The sequence below is a fragment of the Hyperoodon ampullatus genome (assembly GCF_949752795.1).
Source record: "Hyperoodon ampullatus genome assembly, chromosome: 2".
Lineage (NCBI taxonomy): Eukaryota > Metazoa > Chordata > Mammalia > Artiodactyla > Ziphiidae > Hyperoodon > Hyperoodon ampullatus.
Genome location: NC_136915.1, coordinates 58,331,282 through 58,344,040, shown reverse-complemented (window position 1 = coordinate 58,344,040; position 12,759 = coordinate 58,331,282). Strand labels below are relative to the sequence as shown.

The following is a 12,759-nucleotide window of genomic DNA, read 5'->3' as shown; positions in this document are numbered from 1 at the left end:
ACACCCGGTTTCTGAGAACCTGCATTTATTTCGAATGCAGCCTGTTTTCCAAACAGGTCTGTGTTATTTCCTGAGAAATCGAAATTAAATGATTCTTCCTCCCTAAAATCATGACCATTCATGGCATTTCCAATTAAGGAACAAAGAAGGCACATCTGCTGATAAATAACTTGATGTGACTGAGAATGGTGACAGTGAAGGCGGATCGGGGAACTCAGGGATGAAGCCTTGACTTAGGGTGGGCAAGTCCGCAGAATCATGGCTGGGCTTATTGACTCAGCACGTACTCAGAGTTGCCTGTTACACGCCCGCCAGGACTGTGCCAAACACTGGGGTGCATGTTCTGCTCGAGATTTAAACTCGTGGTCCCTAGAAGACCAGAGAACTCTGAGATAGCAGTGGGGCCTTGGGAGACAATAAACAGCAGGGTGGGAGGAGCTTTAGAGAAAGGAAAAAGGACAAGACTGAGGGTGCCACAGGGAGAGAAGCAAGAAACAGCAAACCAGCCTGGAAGCAGCAGGGAGGGAAAGCAGAGACTATCTCACAGAGCCTTGCAAGGATCAGAATGAAGGGGACAAGAGAACTCAGGGAGGGGACCAAGACAGAAGCAAAGAGAAGACACAGAAGCAGAGAGTACCTGAGACAGAGTTAACGAGAGGGCTCTGAGCCAGAAGCAAGAGGTGAGGAGAAGCTGAGTCTTCTGGGTCTTTTTTTTCCCCTGCTGAATAGAGCCTTGATTATAGTGTTACCCAATGTCTGATAAATTTGTCTACTTTCTTAACATTTCATGGCGAGAACTACATGAATGCAAAAGGCGCCCCAAAGCTAAGAACCTTGAGTCAAATATGGGAGAAAAACTCCTACCATAGCTGCAATTAACACCCCAATTTAGGTCTAATATTATAAAGGGTGATTTTTCAAGAAAATATTTTTAACTATCTGGTTTATTTTCATTCCCACTTCAGCCCAATGAGCCTAATGCGAGTCCCTTTTTTTTTTTCCCCTTCAGTAACAGCTGTTCTTTTGAACCTTCTGAATAGGCATCTGATTTAGATTTGAAGAAAGTCATTTTAGAAGCTGGTGCAGACTCGCATAAGCACAACTCAGATAAATCCAAGCCCAGGCATCACAGATTTTTTAAAAAGCAAGAAATCTGGTGACCAGCAAGGAATGAGAGTTACTGTTGAATCTAAACCCAGTGGACACATTTTCCTCCTCCAGGCTGTAAATTCAGGCATAAATGGTTTCAAGACTATTCCCTACTTATGAATTTAACATAGAAAATGTATCTGCAGCTCAACTATGAAAGAGGAAGAGCTTCTTTCAATTTTATTGGATCTCAGATCCATTATGACTTTGTGGCCTCTGCTGGAGAAAAACATTCTCATATAAGGAGCTCTTATATCATTAAATAGGAAACGAAATAGCAGTTGATGGTAGCAGCCCCTGCAGGAACTGTCTGGCTTCTGACCCACCATATTGATGACTGGTTTGCTTGCCTACTCTGGGGCAGGGTTTTTGGTGAATGCAATAAATAAGTTTAACTTGACCAAGACTGCATTTATGTCCCATGCAATGACTACAAAATTTACAACAAAAAAAGTTGTAATTGAAAAGTCATTTAAGCTAATTTTTTTCCCCTTGCAGAAAAAAAAAAAAAAGAAGAAATGGGGCTTTAAGAAATTTAAACTAGCATAGGTTGAAGTGCAAACCTACTGAAAATGGTCATTTAAATACTTACAATTCCATCTCTATCTGGTGAACCTCTGTAACAAAAAGAAATTGGTAGCTATTAGGAAGATGAATCATTCTTGCTACATAGTCTCAAGTGTGACAATAAGAATCGTTAACTACCTTTCTCCCCCCTCTCACGAGTTCCAACCCCAGTAAACCTGGCTAATGAAAGCCAAATCAAAACAGATTGGTTGAGTGATATTTGAGTGTGGGGTGTGTGTATGTGTGCGTGGGAGGGAGAGTCTCATTAAAAACTGAAATCCAAAAGGCACAAGTTGCTGGTGCAGTGTCTTGAGAGGAGAATTCATTAAGAGCTGTCCCACTCAGCAGCCTTATATTTAAAACTACCACCAGGAATGCAAACCCATTTGTTCTCTCTCATCTTCTCCCCATAAGTGGTCTTGAATTTCCCCTTATAAGAAGGAACTTCTTATACTAAGAAGAACTTATAAAACTACAAAGTAGTTTTCAACTTATTTTGAGAATCTATATTTTCTTCCATATTTCTAGAGTTACTGCTCCTTTGATTACAGGAGAACAGGAAATGGAGGGCAATTTTGCTAAATGGCTTGCTTTGATGACTAAAGTCCAGGATATTTAATCCATGGTGAAGCTAGGCTGCAGTGCTTAAGAATAAGGGCTTTAGAGTAGGATGAATCCAGGTGTCCAGACTCCACCACTTATTAGCTCTCTGACCTTGAACATATTGCTTATTACTTAGTTCTCTAAGCCAGCTTAAATATGATAAGGTATATAAAGAACTTATAATGGTTCCCGACACATACTAAGTATTCAAAAATGTTTGTTTGTTTGTTACAGGTTTTTTCCTCTTCCATGATGTCTCTACCCTAGGAACACAAAACTCTTCACTTGCAGCCATGTTAGACTTTATAGCAATAGAGGAAGGATATTATTATTGTTACTTTGGAAAACTGAGCTGGAGGAATCAGAGAAAGAGAGAAGAAAAAGAGTAGTCACTTTATAACTTCTTGTATTAATTAATTCTGTAAGGAGCTAGAAAAATATTATTCTATTAACATGGAGACCAGAATTATGCTTAGATGGGGACCTGCATTGTTTGGAAGAAAACCTTAGTAAGTGCTTGGGTGGACTCTGAAATCTTGAAGGGTTTGGTGTGATTGGAACTGTTCCTTAGCAGGTGGGACCAAGTGACAAGATTGTTTATTGCTTCATAGGGTGGGACAGAGGAGAGAGAGAGAAATGCAGAGTTGGTGGGACATCTTCTTGGCTTCAAGAGGTGATTCCCCTTCCCCACCAACACCTCCTTCAAAAGTAGCAGAATATTCTACTTGTATTGCAAAACACTTGATGGGAGAGCATCGTTTTCCATAATCATTTCTGTGTCCCTGTGGATACAGGGATGAATCAATGATACAGAGGATAGAAGCAGAGAGGACCCTGATATTGAAAGACCATGGGAGTTGACAGAAATCTCAGGATCTTTGGACATTCGCTGGCTATGGGAAAAAGTTGGTTCAAAGAAATTTCATCTAAGATAGAAAGATAGGAAGAGTCTTAGCCAATAAAAGTTATATATAATTCATTGAACAACTATTGAGTGCTTATAATAGGCCAGGCACTAGGCTAGGGTCAGGAGATAAAATAATGGAGAAGACATGCTCATGATACAGAGAATGAGACAGGCAAGTAAATCCAGTGGGTTACTATGGCCGCAGTAAACCCAGGTGGTAGGAAAGTACAGAGGAATGGTACCAACCCATACTCATCAAAGTCAATTTTCCTTAGATTTGTACACTGCAAAAAATGAGCATTTCTTACTAGGATTTCAGCCTCTGCTAAAGGAACTGATAGAGAGGAGATTGCATCAAATTTTGCGTAGGACACAACCAGAGGCACTGATCCTCGTGGGGTTGTCTTTCGGGGCAGGTGATAGATGTGGAGAAGACAAGGCTCTGAAGATAGTCCTGGCTGTGGTGTTGCCCACTATTGGTCCAGGTAGAAGGGCATAGCTATACGGGATCTTAAATGGGAGGCCACTTGGTCTCATGCATATTTCAGCTATAGGGATGGCACTTCAAAAATCTTAATCAGAATAATTGTAATTGTACATAGCAGCATTGGTGTCTATTCTGATCCTTTGTCTTATCCACTGATGGAAATGGGGCTGCTGCTTCCCCATATGATAGCAGTAATCATGGTGGTATAGAGCACTAGGTATAGTGCCCAACTGCCCAGGTTCAATCAACTTAGATTTCCTAGTTGCATAACCTTGGACCAGTACTTCACTCCTTTGTGTCTCAGTTTCCTAATCTATATAACAGCCATGATAACAGCATATAGCTCATAGGGCTGTTAAAGGATTCAATAAGTTAATATAAATGAAGAGCCTGGAATAGTACCTAGAACATAGTAAATACCCATTAAAAATGTTACCTAGAATAAAGTTATTATATAAGCTGACCTAGGATGGGGAGTAGAGAGAGATTTTAGCAGCCTCAGACAATGGGGTATGTGTCCTCAGTTTATTTCCTAACCCCCTCTTATTAAGTTTTATACATTTTTAAATAATTTTTTTTCTTTTTAACAGCAGACCCATTATATTTACTGATTCTGTTTTAAAACTGATCATCTACCCGGGACCTTTGTCTCTATTTTAAAAAGTGACAGTCACCTCTTGCCACTGCTGCCTTTTCTCTTTTACCCACCTATTGGTCTTGAATATAATTTTGCCTATCTATTCTTTTTTTTCTGAGTAATCAAAGAATAGGCACTTGACTGTGGCCTAGAATACTGGCTCCATGTCTTATTTTTCTGAGTAGCCTTCAGCAAGTTACTTAATTCCTTTTGGCACTGATTTCTCATCTCCAAAATTGAGATATTATTTCTAACCTTATTGAATTACTATGAGGATTAAAAAGGATATCAGTACATACAAAATACCCTGCACAGGGCCTGCCACTTAGCACAGCCTCTCTCCCTTCCTCTATCAGCCATTGTAACGTTGATCAAATCAGGAAGCTCTGGTTCTAACTCCACTCTATCTAAGGACACTCAATCAACTGAAGTTGGAACTGGCAGCTACCATAGCAGGTTACTTGGCAACCCTCAAGGAGTTGCAACAGCCCTGAAAACAGTTTGTATCAACAAGGTTTCAGTGACTGCAGACTAACATAAGCATTACCTAAATCTGAAGGGATAGCACATTGCCAGAACATTTCTCCAGCCTTTTGCAAGAATGATATATGACCCAGTTAGAGAGCAGGGGCTCATGAAAAGCAAAGGCTTACACTAAACATCTTGTCCTTTAACCATCACTGCTGGTGGAACCAGTTTATAGCTAATTTGCTATCACCTAAGTAAACTGGGGCACTCAGATGATAAGAAGTAAAGGACAGATGCTTGGGATTTTACAAGCAAATGTCTTGTTAGAGTACTTTGGAGAGATATTGGGCATCTACACAAAGCCATGAAGAGTAACTTCCTCATTTTCATGTTTTTAGAAGTGGTGATGGAAGAGTGGTACTTTGGCCATCTGCAAATGAGCTCAGCCTGCCCTGGGGAGGTTGTTTGACCTCTTTTTCCTTTTGAGGGAGCTTTTTTCCTTTCTAATTTTCTTCACACACCAGAGATTATGTATAGTCAGTTACAGAAACCGTCTCAAAGAAAAATGGATTTGTTTTCTGCTAATGATGTTCTCCTGAGATGTGTCTAATAGTGTCCCCCACAACACATGGCACATTGTAGGTGGCAAAAGATTCTGTTGACAGACGGACTGCTACAGTGTCTGGCCTTTTATGGAAACTCAATGCCATCTAGTGCAAACTGAGGCCTATTAGAGGAAAGGGTATTCTAAGTCCGTGGAGCTATTGGCAATGCTGAAACCAGAGCCCAGTTTTCCGACTCTGGTGAACGAGCAATCTCCTATTCTGGTTAATGTTTCAAAGTTGGAAATTTCTTAAGAAATAATGAAAATTATATAAGGCTCAGAAAAATTGTTTTCTAATTTAATCATTTAGAAAAATTGGCAAGACTAGAGTAAATGCAGCTTCCATGAAATAATTATTTACCAAAAGAAAAAACACAAAGAAAAGGTAAGAACAGGGTACTTAAAATTTGATATCTGGACAAATGATAGCTTTTTACCCCCCAATCCTTTACAGTCTCTGGTTTAAAAGCCTTCAAGGCTTCGGGGTCGCCCACTGCCTAAGGAAGGAAGCCCAGACACCTCAGCCTGGCTGGTACTTAAAGCCCTTCCTATCTGGCCCTGATCTCCTTTCCAGTCTTGCCTCCCACTATTACATTTATGTGTGGCCGACAAGTAGACAGACTGCTCTGTTTAGCTTGTCTTGAATACCTACTTGGCTTTTCCACATCTCTGCTTTGGCTGTTGTTCCCTTTGCGTGAAATGCATGTCCTCATCTTCTTGAAGGCCAAAATCAAGGCTCCTCTCTCTTTGAAGCTTCACTGATCATTTATTCAAATATGAGCTTTCCCACCCTCCAATTCCCCAGAAATTCCATTTCTAATCGTTCCTAAGGAACTTACCACGTATTAATTTGTATTAGTGATAATAGGAGTAGTGGCTGCTACCATTCACTGAGCGTTTACTAAGTACGTGTTACCAGGGTAGTCATAACAAATGTTAGCTCTTTTAGTTATATGAAAGATAGTTCAATTTGCGTGATAGATATTCTATTCCATGAATTATAAATTCTCAGAGGACAAGGCCACAGGGCAATTCTCAGCACCTTGTGATAAAATTTATGCACGATAAAAATGTACAGAATGAAAAGCTAAAGGTGTGAGATCAACATAACCTTTTTTTCTTTTCACCTGTGCCTAAACAACTATTGATTTTTGCATTTTCTAACTTTCTTTCAGAGATTCTTCCTACATAAGGGGTTTAATAGGTTCATTATTCTGCTATACAGCAGACCACACCAGATCTGCGTTTCCACACGGTCACAGCCAGCTGATGCTGAGCAGTGATGCTCTCCTTAAGTACATACGTAGAATCAGTGTCCTTTTCTTTCTTCCGTATTCCAAAGGCCTTCCTTGTACGTTTTTTCAATCCTGTGGGAAAACAACAAAAGGTCAAAAAATCTATTTTCTATTTGAATGTTCTTAGCAACATTCAAGTGAACATATTTTTAAAGTTGCAATATATTAAATTTGAACGTTCAAAAAGCAATGAAAGTTTCTTCACATATATGCATGTGTGTGTGTGCATGTGCATAGGATTCATTATTGTTTTTCAACAGATATTTATCAAGGACATGGTACTGTAAGTTCTTAGCCCTATGAGCAATGTAAGAATATTTTTTAAAAAATGGAAAGGAGATCAGGACAAGGTACATTAAAGTTGGCAAGCTTTTCTTAGACTATTGTTAGCCATCGCCCAAACTGGTGCTGTGCCAAGAAACCCCATCACAGACTTAGAAGAACAGTAATTTCCAGGGTAGATGGATTCCTGACACTGGGATAGTTCCAAGACAGAGATTATGTAAACCATACAAAAGAGCCACATTGGCCTGACACTTCTTTGTATCCCATATTCCCAGTTCATCTTTTTCTACTTCCTCAATTCGGTGGCTATACTAGATTCTCTGAACATCCCCAATATCTGTTCTCCTGTATCTCTTTTCTCCTTATGTGGTCCTTGCAACTGGCTGAAATGCTTTTCCTGTTTTGTTGATATTTACAACTTCCATATGTGCCTTCACAGCCCCGTCAAATGCCCCCTCCTCTGTGAGGGCCTCTCAATCTTAGTGCTGTCAGAAGTGACTATCCTGTGCTCCCCCAAATGTTGCTGTTATATGTATTACAATATATCAAAGCATTCCACTTATTAGTTCCTATGTCAGTTTCCCTCATAGACTGTAAGCCTTTTTAGGACAGAGGCCAAGGATACCCTCGGTATGTCCTCTACGGCAAGTAGAGGAACCAGATAATATTTGTTGATTTAAGATGTCTTCCAGGAAGCATCATTCAGGTGGTATTGGGGTAAGAAGGCTCCTTTTCTTCCATCCTGGACAAACCAAGCCTACTCTTGTATCTTCTATTCTTCTCCTGTCAAGGCTCTGCCTGGGATTCCTATCTCCCACGGATCCTGTAATTACATATGTGGCTTGTGTGTTTCTCATGTTAGTGAGTATTATTCAAATATACCAATGCCTATATATTCAAAATCTTAGACTTGTTACTGGTGGTTTGGAACTTCATCCTGACAAATTAGAGCTGGAAAAGTCACTGACGTTCAGGATTTGTTTGACACTACCAGGTGGATAAAGGGGAAAAACACTGACAAAATCAGAGATTTGATGACATCTTTTTTTAAAACATGTGAGTCAGCCCAGACCACTCAGATGATCTGAGTCATTCATTATCTGGCTCTTAGGATACTATTCAAATATAATCTCCAAAATGCCTCTGTTTGTCTAATTTTGTATTTGAATAGTCATTCCATTTAAGATGTTTAGGTCTTTAAAATGTCAATGTTTGTTTAAAAAAAAATCTCCCACATCAAGCTATTCTCCATTACCCTCCACATGAGGAGTTTATAGAAAACTTATTGACATTTAAAACTACCCATGCATAATATTTAGGAACACCTTCTCTCTGTTCATTTTTAATTTTGATTGTGAAAAACTTCTTTCTTCTCACCTGTAAGTGCCTTATCTCCTTATAGGGATAAAATATTGTAGTTAAAATCATCATTTTCCTCCTATAATATTTCTTGGGCTTCAAGTCTCTTAATTGGCTTCTCCATGCTTCTATTTCAGCTTTGGAGTCACAATGAATGCTATATTCACCAGTCACTACTGGTTTTTATAGAATTATAAACCAAATGCTATTATTATCTTATGTTTTCAAGTTACTCTATTTTCTGTAACTTGACCATGAGACAAGAGATAGCATGCCCTACCAAACAGATGAGAAAATACAGACAAATTCCAGTAATTCTTGTATTAAATTAGTAACAGAGCAGGCAATAGTAATTTTCCATAGACTCTGTCCTGTTTTTGACCACCAAACTTGGATAATAGCCAACATGAACTAGGTCATGAACGTCACGGGTTGTCCATTTTCCAGTGAAAAGTGCCCTGGATCAGGCTGCAGGAGACAGAGTCCATTCCCAGCACCATTTCTAATTGTGTAGATGAGTATGAGTTACATTCTTTTTGTATTTCCATCTCAGTGTACAACAAATCAGCCAGTAATAAGGAATGAAAGAATTCGCATATGTTCACAAAATGCAATGCCATTCTGTAGTTTTAGTTTCACTGAAAGTCATATTTCCCACATGTAGAATACATTCCCATATATGGAATATAAATAGGAATACACTAGAGATGTGACATTCCAGAAAAACAAAACTAATCGAATTATTGAATAAGAAAAAACACTGAAAACTTTTCCCCCTTGAAAGGTGGAAAGATGTGAGAAGTTTAGAAAAGTATGAAGAAAACTCTGAAAGACTAAAACAAAGTTATGAAATATAAAAGTTATTCATATCTTAACAGCTTTTTGAGAAGACCCAGGAAGAAACAGTCATACCAACCATGTTAAAAGTGAATGGAGAGGTGTGGTCAAGGCTTTTGAGAGCTTATTTAAAAATATTCAAAGAAATTCTTCAGAAGAGAGCAAGGACAGTCAAAAATCTTACAGGAGTAACAAGTTTAAGACACTATGTCTGGTAACATGATAAGCTTAAAAAACAGTATATCCAATGATTTTTCACTTCTGACTCCAGAATAGTGTAATTGTTTTTAGGCTGGGTCATGAATTTTTGTCAACTATTCTTTACCAAAAATGGGAGGGAAAAAAAATCAAGTGCCTTTAAGAAATGAAGTAAATAACTTTTCCCTTGCCAATATCAAAACAAAGAGATCTAAAGAGAAAGAATTTTAAGGTCCTGATGATCTGGGGCTAGAACAGTTTCCTTTCAAGCTATGGAATTGAGAACATCCTCCTGTGTGCATGCAGAACTGGGTCAGAAGTCTGGCCTGTGCCTCTTAGCATCTCTCCACCTAATTTAGATTCTTTTAGCTTCCATCGGTATTATGGGAGAAGCTAGCAAAGTCTGGGAACAACAACAACAACAAAATTAAAAACAGACTGAGTTTTAAGAGGGTAGGAAAGCTTATTTCAAAATAGGTAGTCCTGGATATGATGTTACAAGATAGTGAAATAAAGAAACATGCAGAAACTGACAATAGTGACAGCACAAATATATATAGTAATATTTGTAGCTATCATTACTGAGGTCCTACCTATGGGCCAGGTACCAGCTGCTTTGCATATGTTGACTCATTTAATTTTCTTATAAACCTTGTGAAAAAGTAGGAGGTGTTTTCTTTGCAAATGATGAGCCTGAGGGTTCACCTGAGTTAGGTTTTATTTATCATCATCTCTAGGGAGGAAATTGGAGGCTCCTTCTCCCTCCATGGATCCCCAAAATACTGCTGGACTCTGTCCTAAGTTATTTACACTCTCTCCCTGGAGCAATTTCATTCACTCACATGGTTTCATTTTCCATCTGTATGCAGATGAACCCTAAATCCATAGGTCAGATCCAGTACTATCTCATGAGCTTCTGGATATACAGCACTTCTTCTCATGCTCAAACTTCTACAAATAGACATCAGATTTCTTTGAAAGCCTTTAGGTCTCTCTCTCTCTCTCTCTCTCTCTCTCTCTCTCTCTCTCTCTATATATATATATATATATATATATATATATATATATATATATACATATATGTAATCAAACCTCTAAAAGTATGTCCAATTGATTAGTTTACAATTATTTTCTGAATAAAATCTCCCTTAAAATGAAATAGTTCTCCATGAACTAATGAATGGATAAACAAAATGTGATGTACCCATACAATGGCATATTATGCAGTCATTAAAAGGAATGTGATACTGACACATGCTACAACATGCATGAACCTTGAAAACATTATGCTAAGTGAAAGAAGCCAGATACAAAGAACCACCTATTGCATGAGTCCATTTATGTGAAATATCTGGAGTAGGCAAATTCACTGATACAGAAAGCAGAGTAGAGGTTGCCAGGGGTGGCGTAGAGGGGAAATGAGGAGTGACTGCCTAATTGGTACAGAGTTTCCTTTTGGGATGATATAAAAGTTCTGGAACTGGGTAGTGGTGATGGTTGCCCAACACTGAGAAAGTACTGAATACACTTAAACATGGCCAAAATGGTAAATTTTGTCACGTGCATTTTATCACAGTAAAAAAGAAACAGAATAGCTCAAGCCAGATTTTTCTGTGACCAGAGGGAAGAAAGCTAGGAGGGAGTGAAAAAGAAAAAAAGAGATAAGGCAGATTGGCTTAAAAGTTTGGAATATTTTTTTTCCTTTTTATTTATTTCTTTGTAAAGTTGTCAAATATTTAGTTAAGAAACTGGGAGCTATATAGTCACAAATCTGTGTTCATGATGACCTTCACCATCGGGAAAGTGATATGTCCACAAGAATTTACAACTACAACAAAACCTCCAGCTTTTCTCTCTCACATAATAGCTGTTTACAAAAAGCTTGTCATGAACACATTTTTAATGTAATGTTCCTTTCAGCTTTTCTCATCAGATCACAATGTTATGTTAATCCCTACTAGATGGTAAGCTCTGTGAAGTCAGCCACTTTACTATGTACATGTCTGTCTTTATTTTCACTGTCCCATAGTGTTTCACGAATAGAACATTCCTTAAAATGATTTACTCAATTGTGTTAAAATAAAGACATTATTTCTCACCTTCTTTTCAGACTGCAAGTCAGGCCATTGGAAACTTATGAAATCAATTTGTTAGGGTGAAACCTCCATTTGAAAATGAAGTAGAAGAGAAAAACTAAGTGTGCATTCCCTGTAGAAAGGATGAAGAGTGTATCATGAAATTCTTGGCCTCAGCTGTGTGGGTGGTGAGTGTCTGCAAACTGGGTGACCATGTAAAATATATTTCTTATGATAGCTCCAAAAAGTTTGAAAGTCTTTAAAAAAAATAAACCTTTCTTTTAAAAGTCTTTTAAATTTAAAACACAAATTACTGTGTTCACTATGTTTTTCTCTGAAATGTCTTCTAACTAGTTAAAAAATAAAGATACCTTCCTGACTTTGAGTATACGACTCCATAGGTGAGGAAGAAATAATACAGTAAAAAATTACCTTTATCAATTTCCTTTTCTCCCAAGTGTAACTGTTCTATAGAGGTTCACTAAGCAAACACTAAATTCTAAATTTCAGCCTTTAAATGTTACAATGAAAACAGAATTTGTCAGAGGGATCTTCCAAAACAGAAAATTTAGCCTCTATACGATATACTAATTTTAGGTAAAACATCAAAATCTGATACTCAAAAGAAATACAGGGTTTTTGCATGGTTGGTTTCACATCTTCTATTTCTTAAAATTACAATTGAAATATTTTTCCCTAAAAATGAAGACTAGTTCTATAGATGGACAGATTGAGATAACAGTACTGGAGTTGAGTCCAAAACAGGAGAAATCAAGGTGTGAGCATCCTGTAGGCAGGAGCTGAGGACCAAAATCACAGAAGATTCTGCTGGCCTTCACAAGATGTTCTCCTGCCACATAGGAGTGAAAGTGGAGAGTCCTGCGAATACCTCCTCTTTTCTCTCCTTGTCCTGAATTCCTACTATTCCACTGCTAGCTGGTAAGACAACAAGAAGAGGTCAAAGGTAGACTGGTCACCATCCTGTTAGCATGTTGGCAGCAAACTGGTTTATCTCCAAGATAACTTAAAGGGACTGGGATGGGAAGAGATGTGGCACTATATTTTATTACCTTCCTCACTCACATCACAGTCTTGCTTACACATTACTTTCACTAACAGCTCTTTATTATGGTGTTAAAACCCCCATATAAGCGTTTTGCATTTAAAATTGATGAAAAGGCGTCACTTTTGCAGATCATGTTCCTGGGGTGTACTTGATCCTTTTGCTTCCCACTCCTCTACAAACAGTGCTTTTGAGCAGAGCTTGGACCAGTCATGGCCTGGGCAC

At 38.3% G+C, this 12,759-nt stretch overlaps 1 protein-coding gene across 1 annotated transcript in view; it reads right to left on the bottom strand.

The window, feature by feature from the left end:
• The window catches only part of SGIP1 (SH3GL interacting endocytic adaptor 1), a gene marked incomplete at both ends in the record, with an annotated part of 136,159 nt that overhangs the window by 112,638 nt on the left and 10,762 nt on the right, over nucleotides 1-12,759 (bottom strand). Inside the window, 3 exons of the mRNA XM_079721034.1 lie at nucleotides 638-721; nucleotides 1,742-1,766; nucleotides 6,726-6,789. Of these exons, the coding sequence (XP_079577160.1) occupies nucleotides 638-721; nucleotides 1,742-1,766; nucleotides 6,726-6,789 (173 nt within the window). The remainder of the gene's footprint in view (nucleotides 1-637; nucleotides 722-1,741; nucleotides 1,767-6,725; nucleotides 6,790-12,759) is intronic.